The 25,668-nt window shown below is 43.5% G+C and overlaps 1 protein-coding gene across 8 annotated transcripts in view; it reads right to left on the reverse strand.

Annotated features, from left to right (window-relative positions):
• PHF2 (PHD finger protein 2) overlaps positions 1–25,668 on the reverse strand; it is a 239,806-nt gene that overhangs the window by 89,186 nt on the left and 124,952 nt on the right. For all 8 annotated transcript variants that reach the window (XM_073644534.1, XM_073644533.1, XM_073644532.1 and 5 more), the window contains exons 3-7: positions 23,167–23,281; positions 6,680–6,840; positions 4,490–4,631; positions 2,834–3,020; positions 1,294–1,456 (exon numbers count right to left, since the gene is read on the reverse strand). In XM_073644534.1, the coding sequence (XP_073500635.1) occupies positions 1,294–1,456; positions 2,834–3,020; positions 4,490–4,631; positions 6,680–6,840; positions 23,167–23,281 (768 nt within the window). The remainder of the gene's footprint in view (positions 1–1,293; positions 1,457–2,833; positions 3,021–4,489; positions 4,632–6,679; positions 6,841–23,166; positions 23,282–25,668) is intronic.

Here is a 25,668-nt window from a genome sequence, read left to right on the forward strand (position 1 = left end):
AGCAGTCCCATACACAATGACTGTAGCAAATCTATTCATCATCTATAGGACTGTACCTGGCTATCTGCTGCAGTCCCATACACAATGAATGTGCAGAACATCTATTCATCATCTATAGGACTGTACCTGGCTATCTGCAGCAGTCCCATACACAATGACTGTAGCAAATCTATTCATCATCTATAGGACTGTACCTGGCTATCTGCTGCAGTCCCATACACAATGAATGTGCAGTATATCTATTCATCATCTATAGGACTGTACCAGGCTATCAGCGGCAGTCCCATACACAAAGAATGTGCAGCATATCTATTCATCATCTATAGGACTGTACCTGGCTATCTACGGCAGTCCCATACACAATGACTGTAGCACATCTATTCATCATCTATAGGACTGTACCTGGCCATCTGCGGCAGTCCCATACACAATGGCTGTAGCACATCTATTCATCATCTACGGGACTGTACCTGGCTATCTGCGGCAGTCCCATACACAATGAATGTGCAGTATATTCCTTTATCATCTATAGGACTGTACCTGGCTATCTGCCGCAGTCCCATACACAAGGAATGTGCAGTATATCTATTCATCATCTATAGGACTGTACCTGGCTATCCGCGGCAGTCCCATACACAATGTCTGTAGCAGTCGCTCTATTCTAATGGGGTATTACAAAACCCTATTCTCAGGATCGATGGTGGGCACTACATAAATTATCATCTCAACTGTGGAAAGATGGAAGCTTGCCAAGTTGGGAAAGCCCTTTTAAAGGGAATCTGTCACCAGGTTTTAGCTATGTAATCTGAGAGCAGCAGGATGTAGGGACTGAGACCCTGATTCCAGCGATGTATCACTTGCTGGTCTGCAGGCTGTCATTTTGATATACACACAGTTTTCTTTGTTGCAGATCTAGCAGAGCTCAAACTGTTGAGCTCTGTATAACCCCGCCCACACCACTGATTGGCTGCTTCTGTGTACATTGAGCATAGGTGGAAAGGAGCCAATCAGTGGTGGGGGCGGGTTTGGACCAGGAGGCACAAGACACCTAGTCGTATAGTGATAATCTCCTGCTAATAAAGCACTGATTTTTGTTGAAACAGCAACACACAGCCCAGTAAGTGAAACATCGCCGGAATCAGGGTCTCAGCCCCTTTAGCATGCTGCTCTCAGATACCATAGCAAACATTTGCTGACAGATTCCCTTTAATGTCATTTATTATCTGTGATAATCTGCCCCATCATTTCACCTGGGGGCCACGTAAAACCATATGGAATGTGTCTTGGTCTCACCTGATGGAATGAACAGCGTCTGCCCTTGTTTTACTGTGCACTTGTAACATTTGTCTACTTGATCAGCAAAGAACATCTCGTAGTGATTGGCCGCTGATCTCCAGCGCTCGTATAGAGAGATATTGGCTGATGCTGGTCTGATCAGATAAAATATTTTTTCCCCCTGCAAAAAAAAAAAGAAAATGAATTCCATCTTGCAGCTGACAATCTTCTAAGACGATGGGTCACTGCCTCCTGTAAAACCCGCACAATCTTCTCCAGCTGCCGACACCTTATGTCATCACTAAGGGTCCATTGACACTGCGCAATGTGCAATTTATGCAGGCCAACCAGCACAAAGGCTACCATGTTCTCGGCAGCACATATCCTGCAAGTGCTGCCAAGAATGATGACCATTTGTGCAGCACATAAGATCACTTCATCCAATGAATGAGAATTTTGCTCGTTCATGGGGTGATCGTCAGCCCATTTACTCTGCAAGATTACCGAGAAACGCGCGTTCCTAGGATAATCGTGAAATGTAAAAGCACCTTAAACGGGTATTCCCATCTCTAAGATCCTGTCCAAATATGTGGTAGGTGTAATAATAATAATATGAGCAAATACCTCCAATTAGAAATGTAGTATAGTTCTTCTGATTCGCTATGTCACTTACCCCATGTGCAGGGCATTGCAGTAGCTTAGGTATCCATGGTTACGACCACTCATATAGTGACAGTTAGTTTGCTAGTGGTCGTATCCGTGGATACCTAAGCTGCTGCAATGCCCTACACATGGGGTAAGCAACATAGCGAATCAGAAGAACTAGACTACATTTCTAATTGGATGTATTTGCTAATATTATTATTATTACTATACCTACTACATATTGGAGCTGGGAATACCCCTTTAAGCTTTAACGACATGCACATTAATTAATTAATGCTTATTTGATTATTATCTGAAGGAATTATCAGATTTTGTCCCAATTTGGGGGTAAAAAGATTATGAGCTGTGATTGGTATTATGGGGTCATGGGTTCAAATCCCACCAAGTGATAAAGTTTGTATATTCTTCCCATATTTACATGAGTTTTAGCCCAAACCCCAAAAATATACTAAGAGATTAAAAGGGTAATGCGGCTCCACTCACTTCTGCATCGGGAGATCAGCAAAGGCGGTGATATCCTGTCGACAAATATCGCTTCATTAGGATTGAACGGGAGCAGGATTTTCTGCCGCCCGCGCTACACAAGCCAGCAGAAATCTTTAGACGTGATGTCACCAGCCCAATAATCGATGCAGAAGTGAGTGGAGTCAGACTATCCCTTTAATTGACCTTTTATTAAATTGAGACTATCGTGTGTTTAAAAGAAAAAAGGAAAATTAGATTGTGAGCCCCATTGGGGGAAGGGACTGTTGGGGATGGTGATGATCTTTGTACAGCGCTGTAGAATATGCTGGCACTATGTAAGGAATGGAAGATAAATATAATAATTGTGGAGGAAAAGACAATAAAATTATAATAAAAGACCAATGAAATTTTGGAGGTGGCAGCTTACTTTAAGCACGTGGTACCAGGCAGACGCGCCTCCCGAGTCTATGTGGAAGTCGGTGTAACTGTCTTTTACGCATATCAAACAATACTTGGTCACTTTTGGTTTTGCCAGGAGAGCATCGTCGGGCCAATGGTTGTCCACCCACGAGAGCTTCTTAACTATCTCCGGAGACTCCACGAAGCTGGACATTCTGCAGACGAGAGGTCAAACACAAAATGGTGACCATTTGTAGATATACACATTCATGCAATACACGGGGTCATAAAGACCACGTGTATTATTCAGGATGGCTCCCAACGACTGCCGGTGGCTCATGTGTCATATCAGTGATGTCACCGGTGAGATTTGTCCCGGCCGATGGAATAAATGGGAGTTTTCAGCAGTCTCTTTATCAGCAGAGGCAGGATGACAATGACAGGTAACACTTCTATTCACAACTGATAAGAGGATCCACAAATCACAATAGGTGACGTCACAGCTGACCCTGCTCTCTCCCTTCACAATCACCTCATTGGATGCTTCGTTATAGAAGTCGGAGTCTGACCATTATGTCTATGTACATGTATTGTTTCCTGAAACAGGAAGTTAGAGTCTAAAGGCCCCGTCACACTAAGCGATATCGCTAGCGAGATCGCAGCTGTGTCACGGTTTTGGTGACTCACCAGCGACCTCACCAGCGATGTCGCTATGTGTGACACTTTGCAACGATCAGGCCCCTGCTGTGAGGTCGCTGATCGTTGCAAAGTGTCCTGGACCATTTTTTGGTCGTTGGCCTCCCGCTGGCCAGCACACATCGCTGTGTGTGACCAGCGGGACCAACGATCTGGCTGGTAACCATGGTAAATATCGGGTTACTAGGGGCACGCGCGCACTTAGTAACCCGCTGTTTACCATAGATACCACTCTGCTACGGTGAGCGGAGGCTCCAGCGCACAGTAGCAGAGTGGTATCCATGGTAAACAGCGGGTTACTAGGGGCACACGCGCACTTAGTAACCCGATATTTACCATAGTTACCAGCCTGCTCCTGCTTAAGCAGCAGGCTGGGAACGGGAGCAGGACATCGTGGAACGATTCTTTCCACAATGTCGCTGCTCCCCTCATCGCTGGTGAGCCTGCCTGTTTGACAGCTCACCAGCGATGTATTAGCGATGCAGCAACGATCCCTGACAGGTCGTATCGTTGTCGGGATCGCTGCTGCATCGCTTAGTGTGACGGGGCCTTAAAAAAAGCCCAAGTGGCCAGTGTGACAATTTATGCTTTTTTTTATTTTTAATACACATTGGGATATATAAAAAAAAAACATTGCCAAAAAAAGTACACGCTCATTAGATGCTTCAATTCAAAAGGTAGGGGCAGAGTCTGTTCATTGCTGCTAATGTACATGTGTTGTTTTCTGTAACAACAGGAAGTTAGAGTCTAAAAAAAGCCCCAGTGGCCAGTGTGAGAATTGCAAGACCGATGTGTTAACGACAATCCTTATGATGAAAATCAGATGTGCTTTGCAAGGTTTCTTGGTCACAGCAAGGTAACGGATGGTAAAGATTATTACGACTCAGAAATTCTTCCCATCGCAGCAGAACATGACGGTGTGCGCTGAACATATCTTTCCCCACGTGTAATATTATTACGTCAATGGACACATCTCGGCCGTGCTCACCTGGTGTCAGAGAATTCGAGGTTGATCACATTAAGAACCCTTTTCCTATTAGTGCTGTAGTAATAATCCACAAACTCCTTCAGCTTCATCTTGCAGTCCTTCTGTTTTGTGACGTCTGTAACATCAACCACTCGCTCAGGACCTGCAAACCAAGGAAAGAGAGCCGCTAGGGTGCGTGCATTGTATCTGATCGATGACGTGTGGGAATGTCGGCAGGAATACTCACAGCTAGTCAGATTACAGTAACCGCTGTGTTGGTCAATGATTGGCTGCAGCAGTCACAAGTCTACGCGAAACTGAACGGGAGCTACAGAGACCAGAGGGGAAACCCCAGCAGCATTGGAAAAGTGCGGTGGAGGATTGTTACTTATTTCAATATTAAAAAAAAATCAGGTCTGGGCAACCCCTTTAAGGAAGCTTAACTCAAAGGGGTTTTCCACTTAAAAAAAAAAACAACTTGTGACCAAACACTTTTATATCTACAAAATAACAAATAAAGATAGTACTCGCCCTCCCTGGGTCCAGCGCTGCTGCTCTGGTCTCGGTCTATTGGCTGGAGCAGTTTCGTCGCGATCAAATTGCACATCATCGCTGCAGGCAATCACTGAGCTCAGCGGCTCTGCAGATGTAGACGGCACGAGTCGCTGAGCTCAGTGATTGCCTACAGCGGTTATGTGAGCTGTAGTTGTGACGTCACCGCTTCAGTCAATACACAGAGACCAGATCAGCTGCGGACTGATGTCGCTGAACCCAGAGGAAGGTGAGTACTATCTGTGTTTTTTATTTCATATGTACAAAAAAGTTTTTGGGCACAAGTGGAAAACCCCTTTAAATGCGACCGGTCGCTACGCCTGACATCGTTAATAATTAAAATCCACATTAAATAGCAATTACTTTTGTACTGTTCCTCTGTTAATCCTCCTAGAAACTGATAAACAAATTGACAACTGGGTGTCACTATAGTTGGGGGTTGTCCAGGTTTGGGACCAAAGTATGCAGTCACTCTATATGACTGCAGACTTGTGAATCCTCACAATGCGCACTGGCAGGATTATCCGGCACCGAAGTCGTGTGATTTGCATACTTCCGACCACATTCCGACTAGACGTGCCCGGTATTGCTCAATCCACCTATATTGAGTGAGGCCGCGCACGTCTAGTCTGAACATGATTGCACGTATGAAAATCACATAATTTTAGTCACGTGCCTGCCTGCTCCCGATACCGACACAGGAGAGTCCTGACAATACTTGCGCTGCGCACTGTGAAGGATTCACAAGTCTGCAGTGAAATAGAGTGACTGCAGACTTGAACCCAAAGGTTAGACAACCCCTTTAATTCCTCGGCATCACTAGCAGACAATAACATTAATTAGCTACTTAACATAACAGTAGAAGAGGGATGGGACAGCGCAGGAGAACTACACCTACAACCTAAATTATTCATCCTCCACAGCAAATATGGCTTATTAGTAAAAAGTAAAACCTTTCTGCCGTTTGCAATAAACCAATCAAACAAGAACTTCAATAACTCAACACAACTAATAGAACAAGTCTCCAAATTCCACACAAAATGCCACATTTACGAACTACTGCAGTCTCAGAATTGTCCACCCCACCACAAAAAGTCTCTTTAACACTTAGTAGAGGACCTCTGGCTGTTATGACCTGCCGCAAACAAAAGGCGTAGCCAGATACCAGCTTCTGCAGCATTCCTGAGGAAGCTTAGCCCCATCCTCAGGTACAATGGCCTCCAGATCACTAATATTCTAGGGTCTGAATGCTGCGACCGCCTTGTTCAAAGCCATCCAAAAATTTTAAATGGGGTTCAAGTCATTGAGCCTGTGATGGCCGCTCCAGTATACTCAAGGACTTCTTCTGAAACTAAGCCTTGGTTGCCTTACAGGTATGTTTGGGATCATTGTCCTGCTTGATCAGAGAAGGCATGACATTTTTTCTTAGGATCTTCTGATACTTAAAAGGGGTTGTCCACTACCCTTACATTTTTGGACCATTTTCTTGAATTAGTCATATTTTTAACATGCAATGAAAAGTCAGTGTCAACAAGTCCCTAGCCAGTACGGGTATTTGATGTTTTATCTCAAAGAAGCCCTTGATGCTTGAGACACACATGATTCGAAGATGTTCGACAAGTACCGTATATAACAGTATCATTGTGACTGACAACTTACCAACATAGTTTTCCACATCGCTGACGTAGAACGTGGGCGCGGGCACAGACAGACCCAGACCATCCTTCTTTGGCACCAGAATTGGTTCTGTAAACCCAGTGTCTTCAAAATATTCCACTGTTAACTGACTGCCATTCACCTTGGTGACCACATCCTCGGCACTGCAAGAGAGAGGTCCCGGAGGTTACGCTGGATGTCTAACGCAGCAATTACCGAGAGAACCGTGCCAATAAGATTCAAGTTGTATCGACCATAACATGTCTCCATATGTGTGTAAACGGAGAGACCTGTCAATCTAATCAGAGAAGTCGCCGGGGACATACCTCTGGGACTAGTCACCTCGTCCCCAGCTGTGCTGTCAACTAGGTTTTTCTCTCCAAAGCGTTTCAGACTAAAAAGATACAGGTTTTCAATGCAGGAGCCGGTCTCTGATTCATGCTGCTCATGGTTGGAACAGATTCCTCCTTAAAGGTGTTGTTTCAGGAGAACAGTGTCCCCCAGCCTTCCTGCTTGTTGGGGGGCAGTGTGCTCCAGATTGATTGACAGTTCTTACCAGCAGTATGGTCAAGCCACTGGATCGAAGCCTACTCTCTCCAATGCTGCAACCAAAGTTAGCTTTACTTCTGCGGCATCAGACGGCACTGAAGCTCTGTGATTCCGGCCAGCCACAGAGCAGCGCTTACAAGCTCATTCTGAAAGATCTTGTAAGCGCTGTGACCCTTGCCTAGGATAGTGGCCACCACCAACAGACTGTGCGAAGTGGCCAGCGACTTAGGCAACAAGCAGTAAACAATAAAAGTTAAAATATTTTAATCATTTTTAATAACAAGTAAATTGTGAAGTTGCTGGTTTTTACGAGCACATAACTTTGAAAGAACTTGAAAATAACCATTTAAAGGGAGTCTGTCAGTAGGATCAAACCTCCTAAGCCGTCATAGAAAGCTGAATAAAATGACACCTTGATATCTGCGATCCGATGTCTTATTCCAGAGAAATGCACAGTTTTCTAAATATGTAAATGAGCTGTTAAGATCTATGGGCCGGACATAGATCTCCCCGAGAATCTGCCTCCACAGCTTATTTTATTTTAAAGGTGACGTTACCAGTGTGACACATGTAGATCAGGAGAGCAAAACATCCCTCCGATTGCTCATTTAAAATAAGCTGTGGAGGCAGATTCTTGGGGAGATCTATTTTCCGCCCATAGATCTTAACAGCTCATTTACGTATTTGAAAAAAAGTTGATTTCTTTAGAATAAGACATCAGATCGCAGATATCAAGGTATCATTTTATTCGGCTGCCTAAGACCTACATGCCCATATAGACGGCTTAGGAGGGTTGATCCTACTGACAGATTCCCTTTAAGTGTTATATCAGGGAGTTGCACTATGAGATGAAGAAAGAACAATCGACAGAATTCCGCTGATGAAGACGAGAGCCTTCGAGTCGCTGCCTCGCGCCTCTCCATGATGGGCAGTAATGACAAACACAGCTCTGCTGCATCTGTAGGTGATCACTGATTGGCCACCACAACCTCTTCTCCTATAACAAATCCCTAATCTAAAACAGCAAAGTACAAAGTAAAAGGGAGTGTGAGTGTCGGCTCCTTTGTTACTTCCAGACTCTGAATTATTGATCCCGTCTATGGATTATATAAATAAAATACCGGCTCGTCTATTGCGCTTTTATTGATTCCTATGAAAACATTTATTTAAACAAATTGCTTACATGATGTGAGAAATGAGACATGACAGGAGACGGATGGGAACAGCCACTTGCGAGGAATTAGTCATTCAGCACACAGCAGTGTATTAACAATTCATGTATTCTCCGATGAGAAACGCAATGTAAGCACGTGGCGCTCACTGACACGCTGGGAGTCTACTACAGATGTAGCAGAGCTGACTATGTCAAAGTGACAATCTTCAACGTTCAAAGGGTGTGGATGGATAAGGACTGGATTTTTGCCCGGAAATAATTTTTGCAATATGGTTTGATGTACACTTTTTGTAACGTTGGATTTCTACAGCCTCTAAGTGTCACAGTACACAGCAGACTGCGGAACGAGCTACCGGAGAATCCATCAGCGAGCTCCTCCACATGGTCTCTAACCCTAAAAAAGTCAAATGGTTCAAAATCTCCAATGAGACCCTTCTGCAAAAATGCTTTTTTTATTATTAAATATTAACATATTGTGCTTTATTATTATTATTATTATTGTGTGCTTTTTTTAGCACCATTTTGCCTGATTTATTATCTTTTATGCAATTTCATCATTGTAATTTCTTTGTCACCATGTACCTATACTGCTTTTATCTTTTCGTTGTCGTGACTGTACGGTGGTTTATATTTTGCAGGACGAGTTTTTTTTTTTTTTTTTTTTACTTTGCCACATTTTGGGGGTAAATATAATTTTATTTGTTTGTCGTTTATTTATATGCAAAAGGGTTTCCACAGTCCACAGTACCGCCACTCTATTTCTGTAACTCGCACCTGTTTCTAGAGTCGCCAGTACACAGATAGATTTTCCCCATCACAGTCATGAATGGCTTAAACAAGAAACCCCCTTTAAGGAATTAAAGGCTTATTCCCAGAATCATAGGTTATCCTCAATCCATAATAAAGAAGATTATTGGCGATCACTGGGAGGCCTAATTGCTGGGACATCCCCCCAATGATCCTAAGAATGGGGGTCCAAAATCATAAGAATGGCACTTTGAAGAATGGAACGGAGGTGCACATTCTCTATCTCTGCTCCATTCATTGTCTATGGGACTGCCGGAGGCAGCAGAGCACTCTACTTCGCTTTTTCGGTTTGTCCCATAGTCAATGAACAGAGAAAAGGATGAGCAGTTATAGTCAAGGCCAGTTCCAGGATTCCAGAGCACCGATCTCAGGATGGTCCCAGCATGTGAAACCCAATTTTGGGTGCGTATTCATGTTTGAGTCTCCAATGACTTTTACTACAAATTTTGCAACTCGTCCTGCAAAAAAAATAAACACAAAAAAAAAAAAAAACACATACATAAATATTTTATAATATATATATATATATATATATATATATATATACACACACACACACACACACACACACACATACATATGCACACATATATATATAGATATGTATATAGATATGTATATATACAGTACAGACCAAAAGTTTGGACACACCTTCTCATTTAAAGATTTTTCTGTATTTTCTTGACTATGAAAATTTTACATTCACACTGAAGGCATCAAAACTATGAATTAACACATGTGGAATTATATACTTAACAAAAAAGTGTGAAACAACTGAAAATATGTCTTATATTCTAGGTTCTTCAAAGTAGCCACCTTTTGCTTTGATGACTGCTTTGCACACTCTTGGCATTCTCTTGATGAGCTTCAAGAGTGTCACGCTGTCTCTGTATACTGGAGGTAGGGGGCCTAAGCTGACCCTAAGCTGGGGCCCTGACTAATCCCTCAACCTGGAGGTACTGTTAAAGGTACAGAGGTCCAGGCCGCCAGCGTAACCCCTACCTCCTGAGGATCCCTGCACCTAAGTAATCTAGTCCTGAGAAGGACCCCGATCACAACAAAAGAGGACAAGTAATAATATGCCCACACACAGTACTTAGACGAACGAGACAGTACAAGGGAGAAACCAAAACCACCTTGCATACAAAAACTACACAACTACAACAGAGGGAACACCAACGGGAAAGGAGATAAATGATAAAGCGAGGAAGGGAAAAAACACTCCAAATACACTTATCTCAGAAACTCCAAGTACCACGATCCGCTCTGTAAGTCTGTATGAAATGCTTTCACCGACACTTCCCAAACAGACCAGCAGGTATATGAAGGAGTCTCACTACAGCAGCATTGATTGCAGCTGGGCGAGGCTGGACCTCGTCTAGCACAGAGAGAGAGAGAATTAACTCCCTCACTGCCGAAAACACAAAGCACCAAAAAGTCAGCTGCGAGAAGTCAGGCTGTGTAATCGTGACGATCTTCGTGGCGACACACCCGTGACAAAGAGGTAGTCACCGGAAATGGTTTTCACTTCACAGGTGTGCCCTGTCAGGTTTAATAAGTGGGATTTCTTGCCTTATAAATGGGGTTGGGACCATCAGTTGTGTTGTGCAGAAGTCAGGTGGATACACAGCTGATAGTCCTACTGAATAGACTGTTAGAATTTGTATTATGGCAAGAAAAAAGCAGCTAAGTAAAGAAAAACGAGTGGCCATCATTACTTTAAGAAATGAAGGTCAGTCAGTCCGAAAAATTGGGAAAACTTTGAAAGTGTCCCCAAGTGCAGTTGCAAAAACCATCAAGCGCTACAAAGAAACTGGCTCACATGAGGACCGCCCCAGGAAAGGAAGACCAAGAGTCACCTCTGCTTCTGAGGATAAGTTTATTCGAGTCACCAGCCTCAGAAATCGCAGGTTAACAGCAGCTCAGACTAGAGACCAGGTCAATGCCACACAGAGTTCTAGCAGGAGGCACATCTCTACAACAACTGTTAAGAGGAGACTTTGTGCAGCAGGTCTTCATGGTAAAATAACTGCTAGGAAACCACTGCTAAGGACAGGCAACAAGCAGAAGAGACTTGTTTGGGCTAAAGAACACAAGGAATGGACATTAGACCAGTGGAAATCTGTGCTTTGGTCTGATGAGTCCAAATTTGAGATCTTTGGTTCCAACCACCGTGTCTTTGTGCGACGCAGAAAAGGTGAACGGATGGACTCTACATGCCTGGTTCGCACCGTGAAGCATGGAGGAGGAGGTGTGATGGTGTGGGGGTGCTTTGCTGGTGACACTGTTGGGGATTTATTCAAAATTGAAGGCATACTGAACCAGCATGGCTACCACAGCATCTTGCAGCGGCATGCTATTCCATCCGGTTTGCGTTTAGTTGGACCATCATTTATTTTTCAACAGGACAATGACCCCAAACACACCTCCAGGCTGTGTAAGGGCTATTTGACCAAGTAGGAGAGTGATGGGGGGCTACGCCAGATGACCTGGCCTCCACAGTCACCAGACCTGAACCCAATCGAGATGGTTTGGGGTGAGCTGGACCGCAGAGTGAAGGCAAAAGGGCCAACAAGTGCTAAGCATCTCTGGGAACTCCTTCAAGATTGTTGGAAGACCATTTCCGGTGACTACCTCTTGAAGCTCATCAAGAGAATGCCAAGAGTGTGCAAAGCAGTCATCAAAGCAAAAGGTGGCTACTTTGAAGAACCTAGAATATAAGACATATTTTCAGTTGTTTCACACTTTTTTGTTAAGTATATAATTCCACATGTGTTAATTCATAGTTTTGATGCCTTCAGTGTGAATGTGCAATTTTCATAGTCATGAAAATACAGAAAAATCTTTAAATAAGAAGGTGTGTCCAAACTTTTGGTCTGTACTGTATATTATATATATATATATATATACACACACACACACACACACACACACACACATTATATATATTATTATTTTTTCATTGCTCTTGGAAGAAGAGGAAAAATATATATTATATATACACACACACATTATCTATCTATCAATATATATTTATTTTTTATGGCTCTTGGAAGAAGAGGAGGGAAAATAAACAACCAAAAGTGCAAAAAGGAAAAATCGCTGTCCTTTAAAGGGTTAAAGGGACAGTCAAATAGGCGGCAATGCAAAAAAACAAAAACAAACGCCATCCAAACCATAAGATAATGAGTGTATTGTATGATACCACTAAGCACGTGAATGTTGCGCGCTGATGAAAACAACGGCAAATTTATCAATCCTACTCAAATTGTCAAGATTATATTATTTCACATTTTTCCATGTGTAGCCATCCTCACAGTTCAGAGCGACATTTATATAGAATGCTCGTAATCCTCCGATCGGCCAGCAGGTGGCGGTGAGGAGTTCTTCCACACGTCGCCTGTTTGTTTACATTTCATACAGTATGGAAGATTTGGTTTTCTGACAAAACAAGGGGAGGGAGCGCTGCCTGAAATATCCTGTGATCGCCCCTGTGAAGTCAGATTATGGCAAAAACAGACGGCCTTTCATTGCAGTCACTGTAAGATCAGCAACCAATGCCTTCAAAATGAAAAAGAAAACAGATAAAAGAAAATAATAAAGGGGCAGAAGCAATCGTTAGATGATCAGGAGGTTTATGTGACCAGATCAGATATTTATGTGCTAAAAGATAACGGAAAATAAATAAATGAATGAATGAATGAATGAATGAATGAATGAATGAATACACAATACTTATATGAAAAATATAAATAATACATAAATAAAAAATAAATAAAATGATAATAAAAAAGAACAAAACATGGATTAGAAAATCATAGCTGCTTTCTTAAAAAGAAAAACCAAAAAACCACCTAGCTGTGGGTTATATGCGGTATTGCAGCTGAACACTATTTACTTCAATGCAGCCGAGATGTAATATCAGATACAACCAGCACACAGAGAGGCACAATTTTTAGAAAAAAAACAATAAGGACAGATTTTCTAAAAAAAAAAAAAAAAAAATAGATTGCTTTTTTTTTTTTTTTTTTAACTTATGTAAAAAGTGAAAAACAGATGACACAATGTACATCAGTAGTAGGCAACCTACATATTGACTGTTTCCCAGTTTCTCATCCACTCCCATTGCCCCATTCAGCCCCTCTTCCCCCAGTGTATAACATCCGTCCTCTCGCCCTCCAGGTGTATAACATCCGTCCTCTCGCCCTCCAGGTGTATAATTCCGGCCCCTCGTACCCCGGGGTATAATATCCGGCCCCTCGGTGCATAATATCCGGCCCCTCGGTGTATAACATCCAGCCCCTCGCCCTCTGGGTGTTTAACATCCGGCCCCTCGCCCTCTGGGTGTTTAACATCCGGCCCCTCGCCCTCTGGGTGTTTAACATACGGCCCCTCGCCCTCTGGGTGTTTAACATACGGCCCCTCGCCCTCTGGGTGTTTAACATACGGCCCCTCGCCCTCTGGGTGTTTAACATACGGCCCCTCGCCCTCTGGGTGTTTAACATACGGCCCCTCGCCCTCTGGGTGTTTAACATACGGCCCCTCGCCCTCTGGGTGTTTAATATACGGCCCCTCACCCTCTGGGTGTTTAATATACGGCCCCTCGCCCTCTGGGTGTCTAACATACGGCCCCTCGTACCCCGATGTATAACATCCATCCCCTCACCCCCGGTGTATAACATCCGGCCCCTCGTACCCCGGTGTATAACATCCGTCCCCTCGTACCCCGGTGTATAACATCCGTCCCCTCGTACCCCCGGTGTATAACATCCGTCCCCTCACCCCCGGTGTATAACATCCGGCCCCTCGTACCCCGGTGTATAACATCCGTCCCCTCGTACCCCGGCGTATAACATCCGTCCCCTCACCCCCGGCGTATAACATCCGTCCCCTCACCCCCGGCGTATAACATCCGTCCCCTCACCCCCGGTGTATAACATCCGGCCCCTCGTACCCCGGTGTATAACATCCGTCCCCTCGTACCCCGGTGTATAACATCCGGCCCCTCATCCCCGGTGTATAACATCCGGCCCCTCGTACCCCGGCGTATAACATCCGTCCCCTCACCCCCGGTGTATAACATCCGGCCCCTCGTACCCCGGTGTATAACATCCGTCCCCTCGTACCCCGGTGTATAACATCCGGCCCCTCATCCCCGGTGTATAACATCCGGCCCCTCGTACCCCGGCGTATAACATCCGGCCCCTCGTACCCCGGTGTATAACATCCGGCCCCTCGTACCCCGGTGTATAACATCCGGCCCCTCGTACCCCGGTGTATAACATCCGGCCCCTCGTACCCCGGCGTATAACATCCGTCCCCTCACCCCCGGTGTATAACATCCGTCCCCTCACCCCCGGTGTATAACATCCATCCCCTCACCCCCGGTGTATAACATCCGGCCCCTCGTACCCCGGTGTATAACATCCGGCCCCTCGTACCCCGGTGTATAACATCCGGCCCCTCGTACCCCGGTGTATAACATCCGGCCCCTCGTACCCCGGTGTATAACATCCGTCCCCTCATCCCTGGTGTATAACATCCGGCCTCTCGCCCTCTAGTTGTATAACCTCTGACCCCTCACCTGCCATCTGCCTTTATTAACGTGACAGTACGGCCGGTGGTGCAGAGCTCACTGATACCAGCGCGGTTCTGTAATAGGAAAAACCGTTGTAACAAGTCCGTTCATGACATTTCTTCCCTCCTAAATCTTCCCCCATCACCTGTGAGTGACATTATTGAGAAGTGAAAGGAACTGTAGCAACTCGGCCACGAAGTGGAGACCCCCGTAACGTTACAGAGCGGGGGCCGAGTGCTGAGGAGCAGTGGGCAGAAAGTCACCAACACTCGGCTGACTCCATAACTGCAGAGTCCAGACCTCCTCTGGTAATAACAAAAGCACAAACGCTGCATCCCCGCCGGGAGCTTCATTGCCGAGCAGCTATATGGAGCCTTACATCACCAAGCACAATGCTGAGCGTCGGTTGGAGTGGTGTAAAGCCACCAACACTGGACTGTGGTAGAAACGTGTTCTCTGCAGTGATGGATCACACTTCTCTATCTGGTGTCTGATGGACGAGTCTGGGTTTGGTGAATGTCAGGAGAACGTTACCCCCTGACTGCATTGTGTCCTCTGTATAGCTTGGTGAAGGAGGATAATACCGTGGGGCTTCAGAGTTTGGCCTTGGCTGCTTTGTTCCATTGATGGAAAAAGGTCTTCTAGAAAGGGTCCCCAGAAGAATGGAAGATGTGAAGGGATCAACTCCAAACTATGGTGTATGAATGAAGAATGGGATGTGATAAAAGCTCCTGAGGGTATAATACGGAGGCGTCTTAATAGTTTATGATATTTGCTAACTGTGGTATTCAGAGTTACGTTTTTCATTGACAAAAACGCTTGAAATTCTCACTTTCATTCTAGTTCGGTCTTTTTATCTTCCACCCTGGCTACAGATTACATCTGCTATTTCAGCTTAATATACTGCCAGAACCGCAAAGTGGGTGAGCTGCAATACAAGGCACATCCTAAAGGACAAGAGAGGCGCTGTTCTGTGACAAAAATAATTCGATTTTTAACCCCCTAAACTCCAAACATCCCTGGATAATTCCTGATGAACGTTGTGTTCTGATTTCTTTTTTTTATCATCTTCAGTTCTGTTTAGCGTCCGAGCCAAACGTTCAGATCAATTCCTTTCCAGTTGGGCAGGCAGATGAGAGCGGAGCACCTTCCCTTTCAGAAGCTCTGCCAGAGCCTCCTGCCAGGAGGACATCTGCGGTCAGATGGCGGCTCTTCACAGTCCCCGTGCTGCACTCTGAAGCCGCGCAGAGCGGCCACTGGATGAATGAGGGTTTAATCTCATCAAGAAGACGGCTCCTCGCCGCTGACCAGAGAGAGTGGAATTACAGAGATTAATAAGGCGAGTGTCGGGGCGAGCCGCCCGCGGAGCCTTCTCCTCCATACATAGCGCTCTTACATCTTTTCTTTGATTTCTTTATTTTTACACATAAATGCCATGTACATATTATCACACGTCAGGCTGTAGTCACCCCCGACGTCTTCAGTTTAATGGCAAGAATAGCGCAACAAGCCGCCATGATGGCGGATGGATCAATCAGACACCATCGTCCGGCAGCCTTGGCACAGGATACCAGCGTCCCCAGTAGGAATAAAGGACAAGTGAGCGACCCTTCACCACCTTCCCATTCACTTGGGGGGTCTACAGGAACAGTAGTGCATGGGTGATAAGCATTGGAGCAAGGGTCTTACAACCGCTCCATTCATACAGGGAACTTTCCGCTTTCGTAATTGGAGGTGGTCTCAGCAATCAAACCCCCATGACCATCTACGTGATGAACATTGCTTATTGGACTGTCCCTTCAAAGGACAAAGCAGTTTTTCCTTTTTGTGCTTTTGGTGATAGATAGATAGATAGATAGATAGATAGATAGATAGATAGATAGATAGATAGATAGATAGATAGATAGATAGATAGATAGATAGATAGATAGATAGATAGATAGATAGAATAAGTAAAGAAAAAAAGTAAAAAAAAATATATATATATACATATAATATGCAAGAGTCTGTCTGGATCCCAGAAACTCACTCAGCTTTTATGCACACACACTGATTACAAGCAAACAGGTCACAGGTGAGGATGTTACCTTTAGTAGCCATTCAAACCCATTTGTGTCAAATTCTGTGCATGTTATCAGGCCTAAATCACTAGGGCATGTGAACTTTTTCAGGGTCATTTGGATGCTTTTGGTTGTCATTAAGAGGTAAAAAGAGAAAACACAGTAGTTTGACAATAAATGGCTTCACCCAACCAATATCCATGAGTGGAGAAAAAGTTTTTTTTGTTATATATTGTTATATGTTATTATATATATAATTTTGGGGGTTGCGCTTAAGTGGTACCATTCTGGGGTATAAATGGCATTTCGATTACTTTTTGTTGCAATTTTTTTTTAAGGAAAGTACAGCAATTCTGGCAATTTGATTTTCTTTTTTTTTTTAAATGTCGCAATTCTCCAATTGGGATAAATCATTTTATATTTTATTAGTTCAGGCAATTCCGCACATGGCAGTATGTCATTTCGCCATTTACATTTGGAGGAAAGGGGTTGATTTGAACTTTTACATTTTGGTAGGCAAATTGCCTCTTCAGAGAGGAAGTGGACTAGAACTCTAGCGCCACCTAAAGGAAGGAGCAATCCTAAAAGTCAATATCGACCCTTTAATGAGCCTTGTCACATGACTTAGAATATAAGCCAGAACCAGATACTCAATTTGCAGACACTGTTTCGGGGGTACTGCCCCTCGTCAGTGTAAAGTATGAGATCTGGTTTGGCAGGGTGAAAAGTGTCTAACCGGGATCCAAGGGGTAACGTTTCTCCTTGCAGAGAGTGACATGCCTGACATTTTGGTAGGCAAAGAGTGAGGAATATACGGCATATAAAAAATATATATATTTTAATTTTTTTTTTTTTTTTTAACACTTTTAATAGTCCCCCTAGGGGACATGAACATAAGATGGTTTGATCATCATACATTGCACTGCAATACTGCAGTATTTCAGTGTTTTGTGAAATTGACGCCTAGCACACAGGCTTTAGTAGTGTAGGCCAATTGGCGCCCCATGATCACATCACAATGAGGCCTTTTAAATAGTTATTATGCGGGACGGCAATATTTAGGAAGTTAAACTCTTGTGATCAGTTCAAGTATGCAGATCCGCAGTACCTGGCAAATGACGGATGCCGCTAAAGGGATAAAATCCCCAGCTGCTATATTTGACCACTGCAGGCAATCACTGAACCCAGTGGTAATGCCCATAAATAAGGCAAATGACCATCAAGGGTGAATTCCTCAGGTGAATTTTTTTTTAGAACACAAACTCCAGTTGGGGAAGAGACATTTTCTAAAATTGTAAAACCCCTTTAATTAAATTGTAAAAGGAAAATTAAAAAAAAAAATATTATATATATAGTTTGTTTTTTTCTTCAATTTTTCATATCCTGTTTTTCTTTTTTTCAAAGATTACAAAAAAATACATTTATATAAAAAAAACGAATTTAACAATGGGTTATTTTCTGGTGGGTAAAGACCCACTGAACAATGAGGGTCCTGCAGTCCGATGCTTTGCAGTATGATACGGGCTGTACGCTCTGGTTATTAAACTTGTCACGTGGAAGATTGTTTACATAATCAAGAGGACAAGTGGAAAATGAGTTCTTTTCCATTTCACCTGTTGATGTGAATTGACACCTATTTCAGATCCACTTCACATTTCACACCTTGTATGGAAATACTTTGCTGCAGATGAGAGGTGAGCGAGGTACAACTTCTTCAATGAAGGATTTGTGTTCAGGCGGCTCTTATCAAGCTTTGTCTTTCCTTATGTATCAGTAAAACGGATGAGGGATTCACCAAAATCTGACACCCCCTTTTTGCTCACTACAGACTAGGTGGGGGGAGGCTCCTGCTGCAGCCGCTGTTCTTCCGGTTATGTTCACATCTGTGCTGCGAATTCCAAATCTCTGTTCTGTTATATGCAAATTGCCTCTTCAAAGAAAAAAAAGAGGACAAAGACTCAATATCTAGCGCCCCCTATTGGAAGCAGTAAGCCTAAAAGTCAATATTGACCCTTTAAAGGGCTTGGCCACATGACTTAGAATCAACTACTTGCATATATAACTCCTCAGTGGCATGGCCTATAAGTCTCCTTACACAGATTTGGCTCTCCTTACAAGGAGAAACTTATCACATTAGACCCCCGTCAGAGGTCTCTCATCCAGCCAACACAGATCTCCTGCTTTGCACAGATGAGGGGCAAGCACCCACAAACATATGTCTGCAAATGGAGTGTCTGGTTTGGCTTCTTATCCTATAAGTCATGTAGCGAGTCCCTTTAAAGGGTCAAAATTGAATTTTAGGATTCCTACCCCAATGTACGGCACTAGAGTTCCTTGCTCTTCCTATTTGCATATTTACAATTCTCAGCGGAGCATTATATGGCCTATAAGTCTCCCTTGGCGCTATCCACCGGAAGAAACGTTCCTTCTTAAGACTCCCTGTTCGGTTGTGTGAACACAAAAATGGAATTTAGGTAAAGGCAGATCCATCAAATGAGGAGCACGAACGGTGCCCTTTAGACAGTTTTGACTATAATGGGGCACACTGGGTTTCGATCACAGTGTCCATCATTTTACATAAATAAATGGCAGAACCTAACACGCGTGTGAACACAAGCCTACCAGCCGCAGACACAACAGTGAGGCGGAGGAATGCATTGCTCATCTAGAAAGTGTTTTTTTGTGTATCAGTTATTTCTAAATAATGCAGTATGGAATGAAATTGGGTGTAAGGGAAGGAGAAAACACTAGTATCACCCAGCAATGGAATCGGCTTTCAACTTATTTTCCACCCTGAGATCAGTATACACTGTGTTCCAAATTATTATGCAAATAATGTTTTCTCAGATTTTCCCAAATTACCTATATGAATTGCAGTCATTGTAATTTTCCAGTCAAATAACTATTAGAGTACAATTGAAAGGTTTTTGTACAAACTGCCTATGATAACAGTATATTTTTATAAAAATAAAAAACTCAAACTGCACTCAAAATGCATGTTCCAAATTATTATGCACAGCAGAGTTTTCAACCTTTTCATTTTAATAAAGAACAAAAAAATGGTCATTTTTGAAATTATAAGCATTAGCAGGTTATTACAAACTGAAATCAAACAGTTTTCAACTCAAAACTTTATTCTAGGTGATGTTACATTTGCACATAGGACCCCTTGTCCGAAAGGAGCTTCTGAACTCTCTCGTCCATTGAATTTGTCAGGTTTTGGATGGGTTCTGCTTCAATTGTTTCACGCATGATAATGCCCCGTCTCATGCTGCACATAACACATCTGCATCTCTGGCTGCTATGGGCATAAAAGGGGACAAACTTATGGTGTGGCCCCCATGCTCCCCTGACCTCAACCCCATTGAGAACCTCTGGAGCATCATCAAAAGGAGTGTCTATGATGGCGGGAGGCAGTTCACATCTAAGCAACAGCTCTGGGAGGGTATTCTGTCCTCATGCAAAACAATTGAAGCAGAAACCATCCAAAACCTGACAAATTCAATGGACGAGAGAGTTCAGAAGCTCCTTTCGAACAAGGGGTCCTATGTGCAAATGTAACATCACCTAGAATAAAGTTTTGAGTTGAAAACTGTTTGATTTCAGTTTGTAATAACCTGCTAATGCTTATAATTTCAAAAATGACCATTTTTTTGTTCTTTATTAAAATGAAAAAGGTTGAAAACTCTGCTGTGCATAATAATTTGGAACATGCATTTTGAGTTTTTTATTTTTTTAAAAATATACTGTTATCATAGGCAGTTTGTACAAAAACCTTTCAATTGTACTCTAATAGTTATTTGACTGGAAAATTACAATGACTGCAATTCATATAGGTAATTTGGGAAAATCTGAGAAAATATTATTTGCATAATAATTTGGAACACAGTGTAGATGTCGTGAGATATTCAGCATCACAATCAGATTTAAAGTAACCGGCCGGCTCATTGCACCTCTGTGAATTTTACCTATTTCGGATCTTGTCCAGGCATTAATGAATTACAGAATAATTCATTCCGTGTTCTCTGCGGATTTAGGCTGTGTTCACACATTGCGTATTTTCCCTGCGTTTTTTTATGCTGCGTATTTTCCTGCTTTTTTTACCTGCGTTTTTTTACGCAGGTAAAAAAAGCACCTCCATTCACACACTGCGTAAAAAAGAGCAGCAAAAAACGCAGTGTGAAATGAAGTGACATGTGTAATGTATGTGTCTGTGTGTCTTGTCTGTGTCTGTGTGTGTGAGTGTCCCCCTAGCAGTGTATGTACAGACAGCTTCTGGCTGCAGTACATACACTGCTTTAAAAGAAAAAAACTATGGATACTCACCTATCCGATGGATGGGAGAGGCATCCGCTCCGGTCCCGCGGCTTCCAGCATCTGCCGTCAAGCGATCAGCTGACTGTCACGTGACCGGCTTGTAAATCAGCTGACCAGAAGCCGGTTACAAGTCGGTTAGCTAACGGCTGATCGCTTCACGGCAGATGCTGGAAGCGGCGGGACCGGACCGGACGCCTCTCCCATCCTTCGGATAGGTGAGCATCCATAGTTTCTCCTGCGCCTCCATAGAAAAGAGCTGGAATTACGCAGTGTGTGAACACCGCTGCGTAATTCCATCGCTTATAATGGGCACAATAGGAGAAAGCGCAGGACGCAGCTGTGTAAAGAATTGACATGCCAATTCTTTATGCAGCTGCACTTTCGCGCTGTGTAAAATCACACAGTGTCTGAACGGCAAAGTGAATTTCCCATTCACTTTGCTGGCAGACACAAGGCACATTGCGTATTTTGAAAAAGCGCGCGCAAAAATACGCAATGTGTGAACGCAGCCTTAGAGTAACAGAGGAATGTAAATCATCCGACAGCCCTAGAGATCCATCACTGCATTTCGACAATAATTATACTTCTATTATGCACTTAAAATGGTTCTGTCGCCAGATTTCACGATACAAGCTGCATATGATTTTAAATATACCCAATGAGGCTGGTGTACTTACTGTGAAAATCAAATACCAGAAAGGCTGCATAATTTTGATATTAAAATCAGCATTTTTCTGAGTCTAGCTAAGTGCTAATTATAATATGAGGAAGGAAGGCCTTCAAAAAGGGATTGCACAAGCGTGGATTTTCAGAGTAAATGGACCAGCCTCTTCAGGTCTAACAGATCTATTTAATTATGTATGCAGTTTGTCTTGTGAAGTCCTGGTGACAGATCCATCCCTGAGGCATGTCCCGCGAGGCAACAAATCTGTGATATTTTCTTCTTGGCGTTTCCTCTCTAGCGCTGATCTCGGACTCGACAGGATCCAATATCTGCAATCAAAGCCAGGTCCGAATACAGACCACAACGCACAAACTGGCAGCGGGTTTCCTGACTTGAGCTTGACAGCTTCACAGGCAGATATAATACTGACCTCTTCATTCTCAGGATCGGTGGGGACTCCAGCAGTCAGATTCTCTCTAATCTCCAACTTTAATTTTCTATGCTCACTTCTAGGCCACTGATCAGCTGCAGCGGTTATGTAACGCCCTGTCACGGATGTGTCAGAGGTGACAGACAGTCGTCCTGCAGTGGGTTGCAGGAGATCTCTACATTTGGCATTACAGACATCTTCTTAGAGGCTGTCTCTAGGACCCAGAGGCTACCTCCCTCTGGCTAATTAGCGCCCTGGCCTGGGTGTATAAATACCTGGTGTGTCTGAGAGGGAGATGTCGGCGATATTCATTACTACTTGTGAGGCTTTAGCAAGAGCAGTACTTCGTCCTCTCTGGAGCTTGAGGCCGTGTGCGCATTTGTCTGGAGTTGTCTAAAGCTAAGCATTCTCTCCCCGCTTGTCTACCCTTGTTGTCTATAGAGTTTAGTGGAGATCGACTAGTGCTCATCTCCTCCCTTCCCTAGCCTTAGTCATGCGCCAGGGAAAATCAGGGCGAGGCACGCGTGTGGTAATTGGTGAAGAGCCAATATAGGGACTCTAGTTGAGACAGGGTGACACTAGACCAGACTAGGAGGTCTCCCATTTCCCCCTTTCCCTAGTGTCTGGGCTACCTTTCCCTTTTCCCTTTGTGTTGCACTAAGTCTTTCCCACACCTGGAGTGACACGCCCCCTCCGAATGTTAATGTCAGAGACCAGCAGGGAACAGAGGGGCTGCGCCGGTGGGTCCAGGATTTTTTTTTATTTTTTATTACCCACCTGGTCCATTGAGAATAATTTTTAAAGTTCTTTAAAGTTATGTTAAAGTGATAACTATGAAACTAAAAATCTGTATTTCCTAAAACTTTTTCACCAAAGTAACTTGGCTACATATTAGGATTTCTGATCTTTACCTTGGGAAGGTTCGACTCCGGAGCTCCTTAATGAAGACCTGACTGCCATTTTGAACCGGTTTGACGTCTGTCGCCTGTCCCGTGTCATGCTTGTGCCAATTTCTTTTCTTTTTTACTAGAAAAAAAAACAGAAAGAGAAAAAAATAAGATCACAGATTTGCCTAAATCTGCCACGGACTTATAAGAACTGGCTCGCGGATTTCTGCTGAGGATGTACAGTTCGTGTGCTGTGGATCCGCACAAGGACTAATGTCAGTGAATAGCGTGCCTTCTAGCACATGTGACCTCCGCAGTGTTTCACGAGACTGTCTGCAGGGGCCACTTGTGGTAGATCGTAAGTTAGCACTGCAGTCAAGTACACAGATGGGAGGAATAGAACTAGGCAACAGCATGTGTAAAAAAGACTTGAGTATGCTAATAGATCACAGACTGCACATGAGTCAACAGTGTGATGCAGCAGCAAAAAAGGCAAACACAGTTCTGGGATGCAAGTTCAGAGAAGGCAACCAGGATGGTGAGCGGACTGCAAACTATGTCCTACGAGGAACGGTTAAAGGATCTGGGAATGTTTAGCTTTCAAAAAAAGAAGACTGAGAGGAGACTTAATAGCTGTCTACAAATATCTGAAGGGCTGTCTACTGTGTAGAGGGATCACCCTTATTCTCATTTGCATATGGAAACATGAGAAGCAATGTAATTAAACTGAAAGGGAGAAGATACAGATTAGATATTAGAAAAAACCTTTTGACAGTGAGGGAGATCAATGAGTGGAACAGGCTGCCGCGAGAGGTGGGGAGTTCTCCTTCAATGAAAGTCTTCACACAGAGGCTGGACAGACATCTCTCTGAGATGATTTAGTGAATCCTGAATTGAGCAGGGGGTTGGACACGATGACCCTGGAGGACCCTTCCAACTCTAACATTCTATTGACGCTCCCGGAAGAAGCTTGTGGCAAAACGCACGTCGGGGTGGGGGGACACCGCTCCTTCCTTGAGCAACCCTTGACCTCCTTAGTACACAGGTATCTATTGGGCTTCCACATTTAAAAGTCTATGCATGTCATTCTTGTTAGCCCATATAAGGCACTATTCATGTACTGAATCTTTAAGTGACGAATAGTGTATGTGACAAAAAATTGTTTGTAACCCTACAAACACCAATATATTGCTGTGTTTCCATGTCCTTTTGTGGGAGGATTACAATTGTGTTAGTTTGGTCTGCCCTTTTTCTTTACACCTTGTACCAGGTGTCATAATGCACAGCTAAAATTCTATTCTTATCCATTTTATATTATAGTAGAGATTTTTTTTTTATCTCACAGCTAACTATACTGGGCTACATGAGGAGCCACTTGACTAGATTTATATAGATCCTCATCCCTCTAAATTACATTATATTCAGGCAGTGGTTCTTTCTTGGTCAAGGGGGCAGTAGCGTCCCTCTTACGAAGCACTCAGTAATGTTTACCCCTTTTTAACTGAATTTATATTTGATTCTAATAAAGATTTTAACTATGGTTCTCTCCTTGTCTTGGGCTCACCTGTAGTCTGGGTGTTTTGCTTATGGCTTATGAAGTGCCAGTAATATAAATTTATTGGACGGTTAGGCTTTACTATCTGACATTCTATGAGTCTATGATTCCAAATAATCTCATCCCTCCTTCCTTCTTGGGAAAACAGGGCGGCAAATAGAAATGCGATGCAGAACATGACGTCCTATTTTCTGTTTGTGCCGAATATTTCATGTTTTAATCCAATCCAGGAATAATTGCCTTTTCCCAAATCGAGTCACAGAACTTTAGAGTGAATATTAAAATTATATGGAGAGTCATTAAATCTAAAGTACGAAGTCAAAAGAGGGCAAATGCTGAAATTCTAATTAATCGAGCGCGTTACACGTGTCGGCGAATGCGGGGAAGTCACTTCACTATGACATCCAAGGACAAGCATACAACTAACAGGGTGTGAGGTTTGGGGGGCTTTTTGGAAAAAGGTAATTTTTCAAATGTTTTTTGGCCACATGCAACAGTCGCCTTTATTCTAGATATATCTCCGGAACCTGCATCTAATAGACATTTATAATATACTATAAGAATAAAAGGTTGGAATTCCCCTTTATAGAGGATCTATCACCAGGTCAAAAGTGGAAAGTTTTTGCTTTTATTTTATTCCCGCTACTCGCCTGGGTGAGCAATTTTTTTTATAACTATTACTCATCCTCCCCTGGTCCAGCGCTGAGTCTACACTGCTGCTCTGGTTTCTATTTGTCTGCAGAGCTGATGTCACATCAACAGCACTACAGCCAATCATTGAGTTCAGCATCTCTGCCTGAGTAGACATAATGAGTCACTGAGCGAGCTCAGTCGATGTGACTGCAGCTCCGTCGATGTGACTGCAGCTCCGTCGATGTGACTGCAGCTCCGTCGATGTGACTGCAGCTCCATCGATTTGACTGCAGCTCCGTATATGGGACTGCAGCTCCGTCGATGTGACTGCAGCTAAA

The sequence above is a fragment of the Phyllobates terribilis genome, unplaced genomic scaffold, assembly GCF_046119375.1.
Source record: "Phyllobates terribilis strain yellow unplaced genomic scaffold, ASM4611937v1 Scaffold_8__6_contigs__length_399053987, whole genome shotgun sequence".
NCBI classification, from domain to species: domain Eukaryota; kingdom Metazoa; phylum Chordata; class Amphibia; order Anura; family Dendrobatidae; genus Phyllobates; species Phyllobates terribilis.